The sequence below is a fragment of the Nothobranchius furzeri genome, chromosome 13 (genome assembly GCF_043380555.1).
Source record: "Nothobranchius furzeri strain GRZ-AD chromosome 13, NfurGRZ-RIMD1, whole genome shotgun sequence".
NCBI lineage: Eukaryota > Metazoa > Chordata > Actinopteri > Cyprinodontiformes > Nothobranchiidae > Nothobranchius > Nothobranchius furzeri.
Window position 1 is genome coordinate 52,557,036 of NC_091753.1, and position 18,613 is coordinate 52,575,648.

General features: G+C 43.7%; 1 protein-coding gene across 6 annotated transcripts in view; it reads right to left on the minus strand.

Moving 5' to 3' along the window:
* Positions 1–18,613, minus strand: part of ift80 (intraflagellar transport 80 homolog (Chlamydomonas)) — a 60,855-nt gene that overhangs the window by 13,993 nt on the left and 28,249 nt on the right. For all 6 annotated transcript variants that reach the window (XM_070543593.1, XM_070543592.1, XM_070543591.1 and 3 more), the window contains exons 9-10: positions 1,574–1,753; positions 576–694 (exon numbers count right to left, since the gene is read on the minus strand). In XM_070543593.1, coding sequence (XP_070399694.1) covers positions 576–694; positions 1,574–1,753 — 299 coding nt within the window. The remainder of the gene's footprint in view (positions 1–575; positions 695–1,573; positions 1,754–18,613) is intronic.

An 18,613-nucleotide genomic window follows, 5' to 3' on the forward strand; every position in this document is an offset into this window, starting at 1 on the left:
GATGCCCGAGCCACCTCAACTGGCTCCTCTCGATGTGGAGGAGCAGCGGGTCTACTCCGAGCCCCTCCCGACTGACCGAGTTTTCACCCCATCTCTAAGGGAGAGCCCAGCCACTCTTTGGAGAAAACTCATTTTGGCCGCTTGTATACGCAATCTCGTTCTTTCGGTCACTACCCAAAGCTCATGACCATAGGTGAGGGTAGGAACGTAGATCGACCGGTAAATCAAGAGCTTTGCCTTCTGCCGCAGCTCTCTCTTCACCACGACAGACCGGTACAACGCCTGCATCACTGCAGACGCAGCACCAATCTGCCTATCAATCTCACGCTCCAGTTTTCCCTCACTCGTGAACAAGACCCCGAGATACTCAAACTCCTCCACTTGGGGCAGGACCTCATACCGGACCCAGAGAGGACATTCTACCCTTTTCCGAATCAAGACCATGGTCTCAGATTTAGAGGAGCTGATTCTCATCCCAGCTGCTTCACACTTGGCTGCACAAAAAACCTAAATCTGATTAAAAAAAAAAAAACTAGTAAAGGCTTAAAGGAGATAAACAACAAGAAACTACTGACTTGTAGACGTAGCACTGGAGGGAAGTAGCGACCACCAGGTGATCGTAGGCCAGCGAGACTTTGATGATGCGATCTCTAAACTCCAAAATGTCAACTGCATCGTTCAGCACATTCTTCACCTGTGAAAAAACGAGGAGAAAAAGGCTAAAGGTGGCGATTTCATAGGGATTACTGACCAGTAATCCTTATTTATATTTAAAGACGGATGTTTTTTCACTGAAATAGAGTGAGAGCAAAAGCGGGCGCTCTTTTTTCCACCTGCATAGATAAACATCCCGGCCAGCTCAGCGGGAAGGACTGAGGAGGCTGTTTCCAGCATCAGGTGAAAGGTGGGGTTATTTTTACAGCTTTACAAATCTTCCTCTCCCGCTTGCTCTGGCAATCCAAATTTACATGCAACACAACCAGGAATAAACAACATTTGACCGCAAGGTGGTAAATTTGGCCGGCTGATTCACAAACCACTGGCAGATGTGCGCTTTTATATGGGAGTGCAAGGAAGAGACGGAAAGGCTCCAGCGAGGCTGAAAATAAACAGCTGATGACCGAACATTGTTTGGTTTCAACTGCACTTGTCAATAGCAGATGTGTGCACCTTTGTGATGTGTGTGTATACACTTGGGTGTGTTAAACGCATGTAAATGCTACCTTGTGGTTAGCGTGAGTTTGAACAGTAGGGAGTGGAGGAGCAAGTGAGGCGGCGAGACAGGCTGACCGTTCAAAGGGCAGCACGCCGGTGCCCTGAGAGGATCGGCCTTTAAAAGCGAACACAACTTCCAAAAACTAGGGAAGGCTTGACCCGCCTTTAAAGTTGACATTCAGCACACTGCTGATGTTTTAAAACGCTGCAGACTTCCATAAACTCATCCTTAGAGTCAAAAAGTGAAATTTAAAACCTTTTCTTTTTTTTTTTTTTACATTTTCCAGCCAGAATACAACATTAGGCTTCTTCACAGAGAAAAGGAGCAACAATGGTGCTTCAGGCTCTCTCTCTCTACCTCCATGCTTCTCCTCTTGGTGAGTGTGATGACAAAGTTCTTCCACTCCCAGTGCTGCTCCACCACATGGGCAAAGATGACATGTCCGTTTCCGCAGGCCCCGGCCAGCTGGGTGCCGTCCGCAGACCAGGCCAAGCTTAACACGCTGCCTGTGTTGGGTTTCTCCAACGCATAGGACCACTGGAACACAGACGCGAAACAAAAAGAAATGACGGAAACATAGATTAGTGCACTTAGATTCACTGAAGAGCAAAGCTGTTTTCATGTTTAAGCAAACATGTGAGTAACACGTTAACATAAATGATAAATGAAACGCACTTGTATAGCGCCTCTCAGAGTAAGGACTCCAAAGCGCTTTACACTACAGTGTATCATTCATCCATTCACACACACATTCACACACTGGTGGGGATGAGCTACGACTTAGCCACAGCTGCCCTGGGGCGCACTGACAGAGGTGAGGCTGCCGAGCACAGGTGCCACCGGTCCCTCCGACCACCACCAGCAGGTTAAGTGTCTTGCCCAAGGACACAACAGCAGCATTCTCTGTCCGGAGCCGGGATCGAACCTGCAACCTTCCGATTACTGGACAACCCACTTAACCTGTTGAGCTACTGCTGCCCCAATAAATGTTAATATGACAAGACGAGCTGTAATTTAAAGGTGCATAAAGAATGACATCCTGTGGTAAAATGTGGGTACTGCGGCCCATTTTCTAAACAAAACCAGTGACTTTCTCACTCCCATTCCATGAGTTTCATGGCTGTTGTTGGTTACCAATCAGCACCAGAAAATTCTAGATAACAAGTAAAGACAAGTCAGACACAGTAAGTTGACAAGTAGATAAATAAACTAGGTATGCACCGATACTGGTATCGGTGCTGATATTGGTATCGATGAAAGTTAGCCTATAGAGCTCCGGACGTCACGTGACTCTCAGAGAGTAGACGCCATGTTGGTATGGCAACAAAGGTAAACAAAATGAACAGGATCGGCTTGGATTTTACTTCGTTGGAGTTTACTTCACACTTTAAAACCGAATAAATTGTTTTATATAGTCAGAAATTAAATAGACTAAACATCTCCGACCCTTACCGTGCCCCTGGGATACTTTTTAAAAACGCCAGAAGCTGTCGGAGCTGACTTCTTACAGGACCTGGCGGGGGAACGCCTTGGGATTCCCCCGGAGGAGCTGACCCAAGTGGCTGGGGAGAGGGAAGTCTGGGCCTCTCGACGCTACTGCCCCCGTAACCCGACTCCGGATAAGCGGATGAAAATGGATGGATGGATGGACAAATAACAGATTTACAGGTAAGTAGTTTAAATAGAGGGCTGTGCTGTTTGAATGTATAAACTGAACGCCAAGAGAAATCACTAGTTTGATTGTTTTCCGTGAATAAAATAAATATGTCAGGCAGGAGCGTCTCAGGGTCTGTCTGAGATCTGTCTCGGTGAGACAGATAATAGCAATCCAAAGTGCTTTTTATGTGTGATCTGACAATTGATCAACCATTGCTTAAAAATTAAATACAGCTTAGCCGGTTAATTGCTGTGATCATAAAACACGTAAACGGCAGCACGCAGAAATCACGAGGCAACGTTTTACGTGATGTTTACTTGTTGCTATGAGTAATAAGACAGAAAAAGCCACGCCAAAATAAGTTTAGGAAGCCCACTAAGAATCGTAATAAAAGCATTTAAAATAAATACCATACACAGTTGAGGAAACGTTGGTTTAAGTACCTGATATGAAGCGGTCGCTGCATAAGTGAAAACCTTTACTCTCGGGATCCCACAGCTTCATTTTAGCCCGGTCACTAGTGTGTTTTATTACAATGATGCAACGTTTGCAGCGCTCCGGATCTTGGGGAATCCTGTAGATGGCTCATTCCTTATGTCGTCCACGTCTGTTCGGCATCCTGGGGCACAACAGGAATCTACCATATTTCCCGTTTGATTGAGTTTTCTGACAATGAGTTTTCTGACAATAACAAATAGTCCAGCTTCTGCCTGCCAATATGGCGCCGTTTCGATTTGAACTGTTGCATGCCGGGAGAAGTGACGTCAACTCACGGAGCTCTATACCAGGAACTGATACCAATGCAGTTGCTTGAAAGTGGCTTCACTGTAACTTGTCATTTCTGTTCACCTAATAATTTAGTTTTGTGATCATTTATATTAACATATTTTACTCTTTATCTACAGTACCTCACAGTCTTTTCCTCAGAGATAAAAATAAAACCTGTATTCCAATCAAGCCCCCACAATGCAGCTCAACAATTGAACCAATCCCGGAAGTACCAAAAATTGCAGTTCCACCCTCATCCACTAGGGGCTGGTGTCAGAAGCGAGCAAATCCTCATTGACTCCCATGTTAAAAATACCAATTTCACAGCAGAAATAAGCATGTTTACAGCCTGGTTCCAAAACATGTTTTTGGTTTAAATGATCTAGTTTACACTCATGACAACTCTGAGGGGGGTGAATTTTTTTCTCACTCTTCTGTTTAAGTGTATTAAAAGCCTAACATTCTGTATAATTAATGAGCATCCGACCCACGTGACCACAAAGCTAGCTCCGTGGAAAGGCCTCAGTACAGCCTCAGTCTGGCTTGGAAACTGCTCCGGGATTTTGAGTCTCTGTGTTTGTGTATTCTTTTTTGGATATTTTTTGTGCAATTGTTGGACAAAATGACTTGCTGTGGCATTAATTGCACTAACAGAGCATCCAAGGAGTCTCCACTTCATTTTTTTCTGTAAGTAAAATTATATTTATGTATTTTAGGTCACTGCCGAGCTGAGCTTAGATTTTAACATGTACTGTTTAACCATGAAATTTAAATGTAATAGGGTGAAACCCAGTGCATTTACCATAACGCTGCACTTTAGAAAATGGGTTGAAATATAACATGTTGGTGGAGCTGGGTTCCGACTATCGGCTTGTGGAGCTCTCGGGAGACCTCTGCTTTCCACCCGTTTCTCCCCTCCACGCAGCTCGGCGCATCTCTGTCTGATCGTGGCTTCTGTCTGCTGTGCGGCTGCCGGCTTTCAGCAGCTTTCGGGAGACCTCTGTGTTCCACCCGGTTTTACCCAGCGGTCAGCCCGGTGTATCTCTGACTCAGAAGCTCTGGTGTTGTGCACAGTTAACTCCGGTTGTAGCTAGGTTGCTACCTCCGTTAGCTTAGCTCCCACCTCCATGTTAGCTTTGGGTTAGCTTCAGGTTAGCTTGTAGCTAGTTTGACCGGGTGTCGTCAGTTGATCCCAGCCTTACAGCCCCACCCTCAGCTCCACCTCTCTTCCCTTTTGTGGAATTGTCTGGGCTTGGAACCTGTTACACGGTCAAAATGGCGGTGGCGGCCACCTCCCATTTGTCTTCAAAAACATGTTATTGGAGCCTATGGAAACCCATTGTCCAATATTTATATGTCGATGATTCCAATTCATAGCCCTTTTTTATGTGGTAGAAATATCGGTAATCGGTATCGGCAAGTACTCAGATCCAAGTATCTGTATCATATCGGTTTGGAAAAAGGTGGTATCGTTGCATCCCTAAAATAAACTTCACTGTACTATCCAGTTGTTGGTAATTGTAGCTCAATATAATTTTAGAGGCAACTACTTGCTTCTAATTTACTGTTAGCATTGTTAGCTCAACGTTAGCCTCTTGCCTTCTTTTATTGATATTAGAATAAATCAAAACGATGCTGTGACTTCTTAAAGGTAACTTCTGGGCTGCTCCTTTTATTGGCTTAGGATCTTTTCAAAACACTGCTGCTTTTTTCCGACAGGTGTCAATGTCAACTGTTTTTTTAATTGGCACATTTACTGTTGCTCAAAAACCCCAAAGTTCTAGAAAAACATAAAAAAGGCATGAAAACAACACCCTGTAAACAGCAGGTAAGGTAGTAATAATATGTATTCATTGTTGTTCTGTTATTTAAGAAGAAGAAAATATCGTTTCTATAGCGCCGCTCAAGATAAAAATCACGAGGCGCTTCAAAAACAAAAAATGTAAAATATAAAAAAGAATTTAGAAAATGGTTAAAAATATATTTAAAATGAGCAAAAATAGACAATTGTGATTAAAAATGTAAAGAAAGCAAGAGAGTGAATAGGAAAGAGGGAGTGGATCCTGAGGAAGGTGGAATAGGTGGGGAGAGCAGAATAAAGAGAGGGTGGTGATGAAGGTCATACAAAAGCCAGCTTAAACAAGTGAGTCTTCAGCTGCTTTTTAAAGGAGACCACTGAGTCCACTGATCTCAGGCTCAGGGGGAGAGAGTCCCAGAGTCTAGGGGCCACAGCAGCAAATGATCAGTCACCTTTGGTCTTCAGTCTGGTGCTGCACAACCAGTAGGCTTTGATCACTGGACCTCAGGGACCTGCTGGGGGTGTAGGGACTAAGAAGATCACCAATGTAAGATGGTGCTTGTCCATGTAAGGCCCTATAGACCAGAACCAGGATCTTGAAATGAACCCTGAAGTTGACTGGCAGCCAGTGAAGCTGGAGGAGAAGCGGGGTGATGTGGGTGTGTTTGGAGGACTTGGTCAGAAGCCGAGCACAGGCGTCCTGAACCACCTGTAGACGGTTCAGGGAGGTTCTGCTCAGACACGTGAAAAGAGAGTTACTGTTAGCATTGTTAGCTCAACGTTAGCCTCTTGCCTTCTTTTATTGATATTAGAATAAATCAAAACGATGCTGTGGAGATGAGGAGATGAAGGTGTGGATAACTGTCTCAAGTTCAGAGCGGGACAGAATGGGACTCAGCTTAGCAACGTTCCTGAGATGGAAGAAGGAAGAGCGAACAAGAGAACTGACATGAGAATCCAGGGTGAGAGCTGGGTCAAAGGTCACACTAAGATTCCTGACAGAAGGTTTGGTGTGAGAAGCAAGCTGACCAAGAGAGTCTCTGACTTTGGGAACCAGCTTGTCTGGGGCACAGATGAGGATCTCAGTCATCTTCATTCAGCTGTAGAAAGCTCCCACCATCCAGGTTTTGATAGAGTCCAAGCAGGTGTGTAACAGCTGCAGCTTAGACATCTCATGGGGCTTAAAGGAGATGTACAGTCAGATGTCATCTGCATAAAGATGGTAGGAGATTCTTTTGAAGGAGCTCAGGATGTGCTGAAGAGGAAGCATATAGAGGAGGAAGAGCAGAGGCCCCAGCACAGAACCTTGTGGGACACCATGGGTAAGGGAGGTGATGGAGGATCTAAACTTGGAGATGGCCACAGAAAAGGAGTGCTCAGAAAGATAAGAGGAGAACCACTCCAGAGCAGTTCCTGATAGGCCTGCCCAGTCTCTCAGCCTCTCCAGCAGCAGGTGATGGTCAACAGTGTCAAAGGGACAAACTAGACTTTTAATTTTATGTCAGGTCTTTTTTGACCTGACATAAAATAAATAAACACAACAGAGTACAGTTCTGTACCAAATGTAATCCTCGACCTCCCGTACTTGGTAAAAAAAACTTTCTGGTGTACTTCCCAAGAACATACTTGTCACGTACAGAAGAACTAGGGCTGCAAGATATTAGGAAAACCTGTGATTTGCGATAATAGTGATTAATATTGCGACGACGATATTACGTGTGATAAATAAAAACTTAACTCGGGAACAAAAATAATCAAAAACAAAGAAATAAAAATATGACAAAAAATCATAAAAATGAGAAAAGCAAAAGATGTGAGGAAAGGGAAAAAGAAAATGAACAAGAAAAGGCAATCAGTGGGTCCCGAGAAAAGCAGAATCAGCAGAAAGAGCAGAACAAAGTGCCCTCCGCCTCGGCCACCCAATTGGCTAAAAGGGTGACGAGCTCCATTTGATTTGTTAAAAAAACCATCATGGTTCCGTTTGACAGAATGCATTATGTGTAGCAAACCTGTGAGCTGACCATTCATTGTGATATTTATCTGTTCTTTGCAATATGCATATTGTGCATGCTGATATTGCGATAACGATAAATTTACGATATGTTGTGCAGCTCTAACAAGAACATACTAGTGTCATTGGGTATTGAGAAACGGACAAAGACTTTGTTTCTCTTTAGCTTTTATGAAAATGAGGAAAAACTGACAACCCCCGACTGAAAAGGAAATCTATTTCAACATAACCTTCCTTCCAACATTAGACAGTTTTGTTATTATTTCAGCGTAAAATTCTGACTTTTTGCACCTTTAAATAGAAACCAAATGCTACCACACAAGTCATCTCCCTTATGTAAGGTCACTCTCAGATCCTCCGAGGTTTATTTTGCTTTAGAGGACTTTGACCTGCAGATGGGTTTGTTAGTTTCAGCACTGTTTAGACGAGCACTTGATAGACCAATAGAGTAAAATTGTTATTTTATTTCACATAGAAATATAACTGCCATCTAAAACGTGTCTGTTGGATGATCCGTGTTGGGAACTGGAATTTCTCGGCTGAGATCTTCGGCACAAACGCCTGCATTCACACTGTAAACTGCTTATGAGGGGAGAAAAGTGCTAATGTCAACCTCGCGCTGTCGGCTTGCTCGAAAAGGCAAGACAAGTGTGGCGAGCTGGCCAAGTGCTGCGGTGAACCTTGGAGCAAATGGCCTCAGTGTGTTTGCTGCCTAGCACACGTGCAGCTGCGGGATGCGAGGTGTATCGTTATTTCCTCCTCGCTGCCTCCGGCGGGGCTACAGGTTACAGGCTCTCTGCTTTGATCTCCCTCCCGCTCCAGTATCCCTCCGTGTGCCTCAAACACACGCCACTCAGCTGGTTTTGGTCAGCTCCCTTCCAGCAGTTAATGTCGTATTAGGACCCAAAATAGCAGAAGGAGAAAAGACACCTCTCCCTTGTGGACTGGGATATTTTGCTAAAGTTAAATCATTACCTACTTAACTCTTACCCCTCCCTCCCCTTTGATTTCTGTAGATTCAGCATCCCTCACATTTTCTGTGAATTTCAACATCAATTGTCCTTTCTTTTATATAAAACATTCTTTATGTTAAGGTTGCAGAATTCACCAGAACAAGAGAGCACATTTATTCTTCTGCTAACATCTTGAGATGGTCTGCTCTGGGTTAAAGCACCCCAGGTAAAAAAAAAAGGGGCGGTGAAGTGAGAGCGGTGGACAGACGGACAGTCAGAGATGCCGCTGAATGTATACACCAGACTGTAATGAAGCAAGACATGTGATACCAGGCTGTGGAGCACTGCTGGACCCGTGCTTACCTAATGCTTTTAACACATTGAGCCGTTTGACACTTTCTACAGCCAGAAAGCTGGGATGTGTGTAAGCGTGTGCTGGCATCTCTGTGTGTAACACCCGTATGTGTGCGCCTGAGATAAAAAGTGCGTAAAGGGTGATAATATTAAAAAGTTTTACATGTGTGCATAAAAACAGAAAAAAACAAGTAGTTCAGGTTTCCATTAAGTGAGCGTCCACTTGTTTTTTTTTAACTGTGTACGTAAAAGAGGTGAAAATCCTCCAGCTTGTCAGAGTTTTCAGCTCCAGTTTGACTTTAGGGCACGTGGAAGGGAAAGGGGGGTGGCTTCCAGTGCAAGATGATCACATTTATGAGGGTTTTACGCCGTCCTTCATCAGAATTAATCATTAATAAGTTCAATTGTTCTCTTTTGGTTCTGATCCTTTTCTGATATCTGACAGGAATATTTGCTAATTCACACTTCTTGAGTCCATTTATAAAAAATGTAAAAGTATCAGGCTAACAAATTAATTAAATAAATATTTTTAGTATTATAGAAAAATTAAGCTTCTTGTTACTGTGAAGTTAAAAAAATACACATCCCGGGAGAAAAAGTCGCCACTTGGATTTCACTAAGAAAACAGGTAGGAGCCTCCTATTGGATGATTACTGCATGGGCGATTATCTTTCAGCTGCAACAAGTTATTTAACCCAACTGGTGCAATGAGTTGCTTCTCATTTCTTAAACAACCACGTGGAAAGACACATCTGGTGGTCGTGGAAAAGATGTTAGTCTGTGTGAGAAGGGTCAGATCATTGGCATCGAGCAGAGGAAACATCTAAGGAGATGCGGAAACCACTAAAGTTGGGTTAAGAACTGTCCAACGCTTTATTAAAACTAGGGATGTGTCGATACCGATACTGGTATTGGTATCGGTATCAGCACCGATGCGATACCAATACCAGTATCGGTATAAGTTAACCGATACCAGGAACCGATACCAATGCAGTTGCTTGAAAATGGCTTCACTGTAACTTGTCATTTCTGTTCACCTAATATTTTAGTTTTGTGATGATTTCTATTCATATATTTTACTTTTTATCTACCTCACAGTTTTTTCTGAATCTGAGTCCTTCCTGTTGAAAGCAGAGAAGAAAATAAAATCTGTATTCCAAATCATTGCCTTTTTTGTGTGGTAGAAGTATCGGTATTGGTAATCGGTATCGGCGAGTACTCAGATCCAAGTATCGGTATCGTATCGGTTTGAAAAAAAAAGTGGTATCGTTGCATCCCTAATTAAAACTGGTCTGATGAGTCCAGATGGACCCTGTTCCAGAGTGATGGTGCATCAGGGTAAGAAGAGAGGCAGATAAAGTCACGCACCCATCATGCCTAGTGCCTACTGTACAAGCATGTGGGGGCAGTGTTATGATCTGGGCTTGCTGCAGTTGGTCAGGTCTAGGTTCAGCGACAGGATGTGCTCCAAGAATGAGGTCAGCTGACTACCTGAATTCACTGAATGAGCATTTTCATCACATTTACACAGTCAGACTCTACAATCATCAATGCAAGATCGTGGTGAAACATTAATGCAACACTGGATGGAGATAAATCTGGTGACATTGCAGGACTTTATTGAAACAACGCCACAGCGAATGAGTGTCAGCAGCATTTTAGGTTAGGGCTCAATGTTTATGTGAATGCATTACTCAGCATCCTGCCACAGTGACAAATCTATGCTCTCCATTTAAAAAAAAAAAGAGTGTTTGCATCTTGAAGAAAAAAACATTTTTAACTTTTAGATTTGATCCTTTTTGAGTCCTTTTTTAGTTTATCCATTGAGTGCGTCCACCACAAGAGGCAGTGACATAAACTCAGCATGTGATAGAGAGTTGTACGGGGTGCTTAAAACGCAACGTAATCATTTATAAACAAATGATGATAAGACTTGAAAAGATTTTTGCAAACATAAATCTTGTCTTTGTCCTTGGAGATGGACCAAATTCACTGTTCAGCATTCTACACCCACCGCTCCGTGTCAGCCTGAATGGCTTTACATGTTTTATGTGATGTTTCTTCAAAAATCTGCACAGAGCTCACAGATTACAATGAATTCAAGCCAACTTTTAGTAAACTTTTTTTTTTATTTACACCCATATCATCATTCAGGGATTGCTTTTGTTTTTTTTTGGCACACTGAAAAGCTGAAGTGGGAGTTTTTTTCTTGTTTTATTAGAGATTTAACCTCATTAATAAAAGAGGAAAAGGGATAAGATGTGGCGGTTTTAAAAGTAGGAGAGATGGAGGAGACTTGAGAAGGAGCGGAACAGAGAGGGGAGCTGAATCAGTCAGTGGCAACAGATTTGGCAGCTGCTTTTATTGCAGCCCAAAGGGGTGGAACTCCGCTGGATACTTGGGAATTCTACAAGACAAGGCTGGAAGGAGATTTAGGATTAGTGTGGAAAGAAAGAATATAGAGACATGCTTAAAAAAGTGAAGAAAGATCAAAATCAAGATTTAGGAGGGAGATGGGGGGGGGGGGGGGGTTATTCTAGGACTTCATCTAGCTAGGTCCAGCCTGGTCACGGAACTCCATCTACCCAGAATGAGCAGCTTTGTGGTCAGGGAGAAGGTGGCAGACATGACGTATAGCTTTTAGTTGAGACCCTTCAAACTCACAGTGAGCTTTTACAGAACTGCACAGTCTTAAACTGTGGTGTTGCATCCTGCGTATGTGTGTAAACATCCTGCGTTCAGGAGGCTTTAATATAAAAGTTTGAATCATTAAGTAGAAGCAACGTCGTAACTTAATAAAGCGTCCTGGTCTAACCATCCTCATCGTTCCCATCTCACTTCCAGGTGAAGACTCCTAGCATGCAACTCATCTTAGCCCTAAACAGACACACCGACAACCCTTTAGACAATGACACACTCGCACGCACGCACGCACGCACGCACACACACACACACACACACACACTAAAAACAAAAAAGCCAATCCATTAGCACACAGGCTCTTGAAGAAGTGTGTTTGCTCTGCCCCTCCTCTCTTCCTCCCGCTCACTCGCTCTGCATTTCTCCACATATGTTACCCATTAAGACTGGCAGGTGCTGCGAGCCTGCCGCTTCTCTCCATTGTTGCCCTGCAGCCGCAACCAATATGGGGACGTCTGCAAAGAGGTTATGTTAACAAAAATTAGCTCCAAGGCAACGACGGTCTTACTCTGACAACCGCAGCACACTATGACTCTGAGTTGTAACAAAAAGCACCCGCTGCATCTTACTCCACATGTGCGCCTCTCTAACCAGATATGGCCCTGTAGCCTTTTCTTTTAGTGTCTTCTTGTTCTTTTCAACATCCCTCAATCACATGCCTTAGACATTTACAGGTGCTATTATGCAAATTTGTCATCTGATATAAGAAATAGAAGCCATCCTAAGAACTAATCACTGCAAAAGACAGTTCAGACGTCCAGGCTTGCCTAAGACATGTCTGCAGGCAATAGGTGGCACTGTTAGGAAGCCTTGGTGTTATTATGCAAATACACTCGGGACTGTTAGACCGCCTGAGAAATGTTAGTCACCTCAGACTACATCCTATAAAGTCCGATGAAGAAGAAGGGGGGGTGTATATCTGTAGTATTGTGTCCCTCGCCCCTCTCTACCACTACCTGAAACAGAGCTCTGCTTCTTAACAGTGGGGGTTTTGGGGAGTGGAGGTGGGCAGGACTGAACCTTGGTCCAGGGAAAGGGTTAATGACACATGTCTGGACTAATGGCTCCCTGTGGAGCTATCTGCTGATTCAGCCCCATTACTTCACAAGCATTAAATACGTCTGCCCTGACCTCTCTCTGCCCCCCCCCCCCCCCCCCCCCAGTCCTAATGCAAGTCAACAGCCTGCTAATCAGAAGTGGGGCATGAGTTTTCCAGACTCTCTGGTGCTATTCTAACCCTTTGTCTCAGACACTCCTGACACAGTGAAGCAGGCATCAAGAAAAAAAAAACGTTTCACTGCCATTAGTGTTAATGGGTCAAGTTTAGTCCGTGACCTTGTTGAAAACATAAATTTTGTGCAGCCGCAACATAATTAACCCATGATTTAAAAAGAACAACATACATGTGGTCTACAGCACACACAAGCGTAGCAATAACGCAGATAAATTACAATGTATCATCTGGCTTTTACAAATAATGGCACAACATGACCAACAGATTGGTTATAAATGCTCTGAGATGTTATTAAAGCTGAAATGGCAAATTTGGAAATGAAATAAGCTCAAAAAAATTTTCATGCCTCACAATAACAACAGATAGTTTTTTTTTACTTGAAGCTAGAGCTTAAACGTTATTCTCAGTGATTGTTGGGTTAGAAACTTGACCAGTTTCATTTTTGACACCTCTGTATCGCGTCATACCCGTGTCACAACCCGTGCACGCGCATTGGGTCCACAGTGCGCGTGTGAACGGGACTCGCGCGCGTGTGAACGGGACTCGCGAGCGAAAATATACATGGAGAGAGGTCATTTGTGCACAGAGAGGGAGCAAACTGTGTCTGTGAGCGCACAAGGATGTGCACAAGTGACAAACCTGCGTGCGCGCGTTGTCAACGAGCACACGGCAGAGGAAAACGTGCGCGCGCGGCAGCCTCTGTGCGCGCTCGGCAGCCTCTCTGCGCGCTCGGTTTCTGACTCCTGCTCGCTCGGCTGTAAGGGCTTTTGGCACTCTGGAGGCGTGGCCTGTGGCAGATCTTGTCTGTCCTCTGATTGGTTAGTTCACCCCGCACTTTACCCTCTATTTATATAAAAAAAAGTCTGATGTTCAGTAGTTGCTGGCATAGCTCAGCTGGGAGAGCGGGTGACTCTCGCCCCGGAGGATCCAGGTTCGAGTCCGGGCAAGGAAAACGTAGTAGACGTCATGTTAATTTTTCTTAATTTCAGGTATTTTACAGTTGTGACCGTTCAACTATCATTAAACGTCCGAATGTTTGCTGGGCAGTGTTTTAAAAAGTGCACATAAGCTAGATGGTTTTAACCATATAAAATTACATTTTTTGTGATACTGGAAAAATACATACTGAAATAAAACTACTGATTGAAAACTTTATGACTGTGGTTGTACAATATATGACTCACTAATACACTGCAAACTCCCTTAGAGTGGGGCTTCCAGAGAGAGAGAGAGAAAAGTTCTTGCCTCATTAATGAATTGTTTATTTTTTCAGTATTTAATTGACAAATTATCCTTTCAAATAATTAATTGATGAGTTACATAATTGTCCATTTCATAAAGAAACTGCATATCAAGCTTTCATTCAGATGACCTTCAACAGTGCTGCACCCTGCTGAGGGACATCCGAGTAAAACCTTGAGATGGCCATTTTCTGTTCACTAACTTGCTTTAGTAAATCCTTACTTTTGTTAAATAAATCAGTTGTTGAACCCCCACTCCTCTGTTTGGCCTCCTTTCTTATTACAGCCCACCACTTCCAGTCTGGGTTGTAACAATCTGCAGACAGATTTCTGAGTATCTCCTCCTTTACACAGATCCTCACTGAGCCATGTACTGTGAACAAATAGTTTCTCCATGATATTATCCAGCAAGGTCCCGTTTTTGTCAAAACAAGGGTGAGGTAATGAAAAAATAGAAATATTTCATTAAATTAACATTTAAATTATTTATATGCATCATTAAAAAAAAAAACATGTTTTGAAATATATAAAGTGCACCAAACTTGACTCAGTCCATTCAACAATTCTAAATGGACAATTATGTAACTCATCAATTAATTATTTGAAAGGATAATTTGTCAATTAAATACTGAAAAAAATAAACAATTCATTAATGAGGCAAGAACTTTTCTCTCTCTCTCTCTGGAAGCCCCACTCTAAGGGAGTTTGCAGTGTATTAGTGAGTCATATATTGTACAACCACAGTCATAAAGTTTTCAATCAGTAGTTTTATTTCAGTATGTATTTTTCCAGTATCACAAAAAATGTAATTTTATATGGTTAAAACCATCTAGCTTATGTGCACTTTTTAAAACACTGCCCAGCAAACATTCGGACGTTTAATGACAGTTGAACGGTCACAACTGTAAAATACCTGAAATTAAGAAAAATTAACATGACATCTACTACGTTTTCCTTGCCCGGACTCGAACCTGGATCCTCCGGGGCGAGAGTCACCCGCTCTCCCAGCTGAGCTATGCCAGCAACTACTGAACATCAGACTTTTTTATATAGATAGAGGGTAAAGTGCGGGGTGAACTAACCAATCAGAGGACAGACAAGATCTGCCACAGGCCACGCCTCCAGAGTGCCAAAAGCCCTTACAGCCGAGCGAGCAGGAGTCAGAAACCGAGCGCGCAGAGAGGCTGCCGAGCGCGCACAGAGGCTGCCGCGCGCGCACGTTTTCCTCTGCCGTGTGCTCGTTGACAACGCGCACACGCAGGTTTGTCACTTGTGCACATCCTTGTGCGCTCACAGACACAGTTTGCTCCCTCTCAGTGCACAAATGACCTCTCTCCATGTATATTTTCGCTCGCGAGTCCCGTTCACACGCGCGCGAGTCCCGTTCACACGCGCGCTGCCATGTATATTTGCGCTCGCGAGTCCCGTTCACACGCGCGCTGTGGACCCAATGCGCGTGCACGGGTTGTGGCACGCTTTAAACGCCATACCTCTGCTGACCAAAAACCACGCTGGATAGTTTTGTGGAGCAGATAGGCGTTTTATAGGGGGCGCTCTTTACCTGCTTTACGGCTGTTAGTGGTAATGCTAGCAGTTAGATTTTTCAGTTTGCTAATCGTCAAAAAAAGACACAAGAAAAAGAAAAATAAGAAGTTTCTGTTGACATCATGGCGGAGCCTGGATGCAAGAGAGTAATGTCTTTGGAGGTGAAACAAATGCCACTTACACACTAGCATCGACTTCACTCCACCCGCTCTGGCCTGGACGCGTTTGTTCCACACTGCCTCAAGCCTGATTTAAGGTTGGTTTATGCTTGACGCGTCCGTGAGGTTCGCACGGCTCCGCACGGAAAAGTTGCGTCATTTTAACAACCACGCCCCTCCACCGCGCCTCCGCACGGCCCAAACTTTCCGCACGGCGCACCTAGGAAATTTTCTAACCCAGCGGACGGTCGGACATGGAAAAGCATGGCGGACTGGCAAGAACTAGTATGGCAGAGGTTCGTAAATACAGACATTTGTATGATTCAGCTCTCAGAGATCACGTGATAAACATGTTGTTAATAATTCTTGGAGAGAAATAGCTCGCACTGTCGGAAAAGACGAGGACGCTGTTAAAAAATGCTGGAATGCCATGTTGTAAACAACAGTCATTTCTACTTCTACTACGGTATAGTGTTGGATGCATGTTGTAGAGCTCCATGCTGCCCCCTACAGTTTGGGAGAATATTGGCTCACCGCAGAGACGAGCCGCATGAACCATAAACGCTGGAAGTTGTGAAGCGCGTTCCATCCGCGAGCCGCATCACCAAGTGGAAAGTGAATGCGTCAAGCATAAACCCAGCTTTATACTCCTCCTTCAGCTTTGCATCAGAGTGTGTCGGAAAGGTTTTCACATGCGAACTTCTGGGCAGGCAGCAGTGTTGTAACACAATTCCCCGCCAGGACAACAGAGGGCGTAACGCTTTTCTGTGGTATCCTGCCACCATAACTCTCATGTATCCGGTCCACAATAGTATGTTTACTAATGTGTTCATATATTTCAGAGATTTAGTTATAACAGACGAATTCGTCCTTCATTATTCGTACTTTTTACTGCTTCAGTCACAGACTTTTTCAATCTTTTTCAATCTGTTCTGGGTCTGCCGCAATTTATTTTTTTTTTACTTTTTAACTTGGCAACGGCGGTGCTGGCGACAAATTCACAGGAAGCGGCGTCTTGACCAATCACAAGCTTGTGGTCTGCGTCCCTTTCGATGGATGTTAAAAGATTTGGGCACGTCATCATCACCCTCTGTGAATCCGCCGGAGAGCCCTTGCACCGACGCATCATGGCGTTGCGTGTCTCTGAACCGACGCAGACAGAGGAGTGTAAATCAGGCTTTAGGAACGCGGACGTGATTGCACACATGGGCGGTCTCTGGCCTGGGATATCATGAGCATATCTCTGAGCACCTGAGGGGCCAGCGTCTGTGTTCAAAATCTAACTTGTCAGCAGATTTGCTATAAAAGCTTTAATAGCACAAAAGAAGGACTTCGGGGTAAAGGAGAGAAATTTTTAAAGGGACTTTACAGACTTTTGAATTTTTATGCTCGCGATTGCCCCCTCAGGCCAAAAGCGTAACGGCAGCTTCAATAGTAGGCTCGTGCACGAGGCGCGCATGCTGTACGTGCACACTCCTTCACGAAAATAACAGCTGAGACAGGTCCTTGTGTGTGTGTGTGTGTGTGTGTGTGTGTGTGTGTGTGTGTGTGTGTGTGTGTGTGTGTGTGTGTGTGTGTGTGTGTGTGTGTGTGTGTGTGTGTGTGTGTGTGTGTGTGTGTGCCCGGAGGACAGGAGAGCGTGCAGCTAATTAATTAAATAATTTGGTTCTGTACCTTTCTCTTCAGCACAGCCGACAAAGGTTTATGATGGGTCAGTCCTCCTGCATGCTCAGATCATTCCCTTCCCTTGCTTGAAAAATTGTTCCAAAATGAAAGTTGAACCCACATCTTTTTTATCTGTGAATTCAATGCCGTTCGGCGAGTCTCAAATAAAAATTTGGGCATCTTACTGTAAAAAATATACCATTAATGTAAACAAGACACTCTAAATAAACTATGTTCACATCCAGAATCAAATCCGGGTCTTCTACAGGAGAGTCCGGCATTTTACTAGGTGAGCTAAAGCACCAGTGACATTCTTTGTGTCTGTAACATTTATATCCTTGACGACAGCTGAAACAACGTTCAAAGAACGGTTCGGAGTGAAAATGGCTATTTTGCTGCTAATTTGCAGGAAATATCTAGAAGAAAGTTCTACAGAAAGTAGCTAAGGGTCCTCAGAAATGTAGCTAGCTTTGTCACTAGGCGTTAGGAACAGCGACAAAGACCAAAGCTATGGATAGCAAATGCTACGGGCGATGCCTGAGCGTGAACGCGCATGAAGCAGCCTGCTCGACCCGAGCATCTCTCTTTTTCTGTGATTTTACAGAAAAACAGGCAATCACAGTAAAAATGCCAGGGCTCATTCTACAGGACCAGGGCATTGCAGGAGAATCTATGAAAAAGAAATTTATTATTTCTATACATGTTTTGGCTGTCAAACTTCCATAATGCCCCTTTAACTTGCAAAATGAACCTGCACACAGAAAAAAACCTACATAACTCCATATTTTTATCCGGGCTACTGTACACCGCCTAAAAATTTCCTTCTATTTCAAATTTGATTACCTCTCCTCTACCTGCACCGTATGTCACACTTCTGTTTTAAAATTGTTTTAAAGGCTAAACTCAAATTTTGTTTCAAAAATACTAAATTATCTCAATATTAATCAAATATTGCCGCAAAAGACCAACATTTATCTGTTGCTGTTGGTTTAATTCTGTGCTGGAGAGCAAGCGGGAGCCGCCTCAGTCCAGAGTTGACGGTCTCATAAATCAGAACAGATGGCAGACTCTTAGCAAATCCAGCTGGCTTCAGTTTTCTTGTGCGTTTGTATGCAGGACAGAACCTGGGGGTGCAGGTACAGAGGATAACTCCCTGAGTATCATAAGCACCATGTGTATGGTTTGTGATGGACACTAGAACTATACAGGCTCACTCGTGGCTAGGAAAAGAGATAAATACCTTTTGAGGCAAAGAAAATGATAAAAAATACTAAATTAAGATGTGATCATCAGTGCAAGGGCACGGCTGTCTG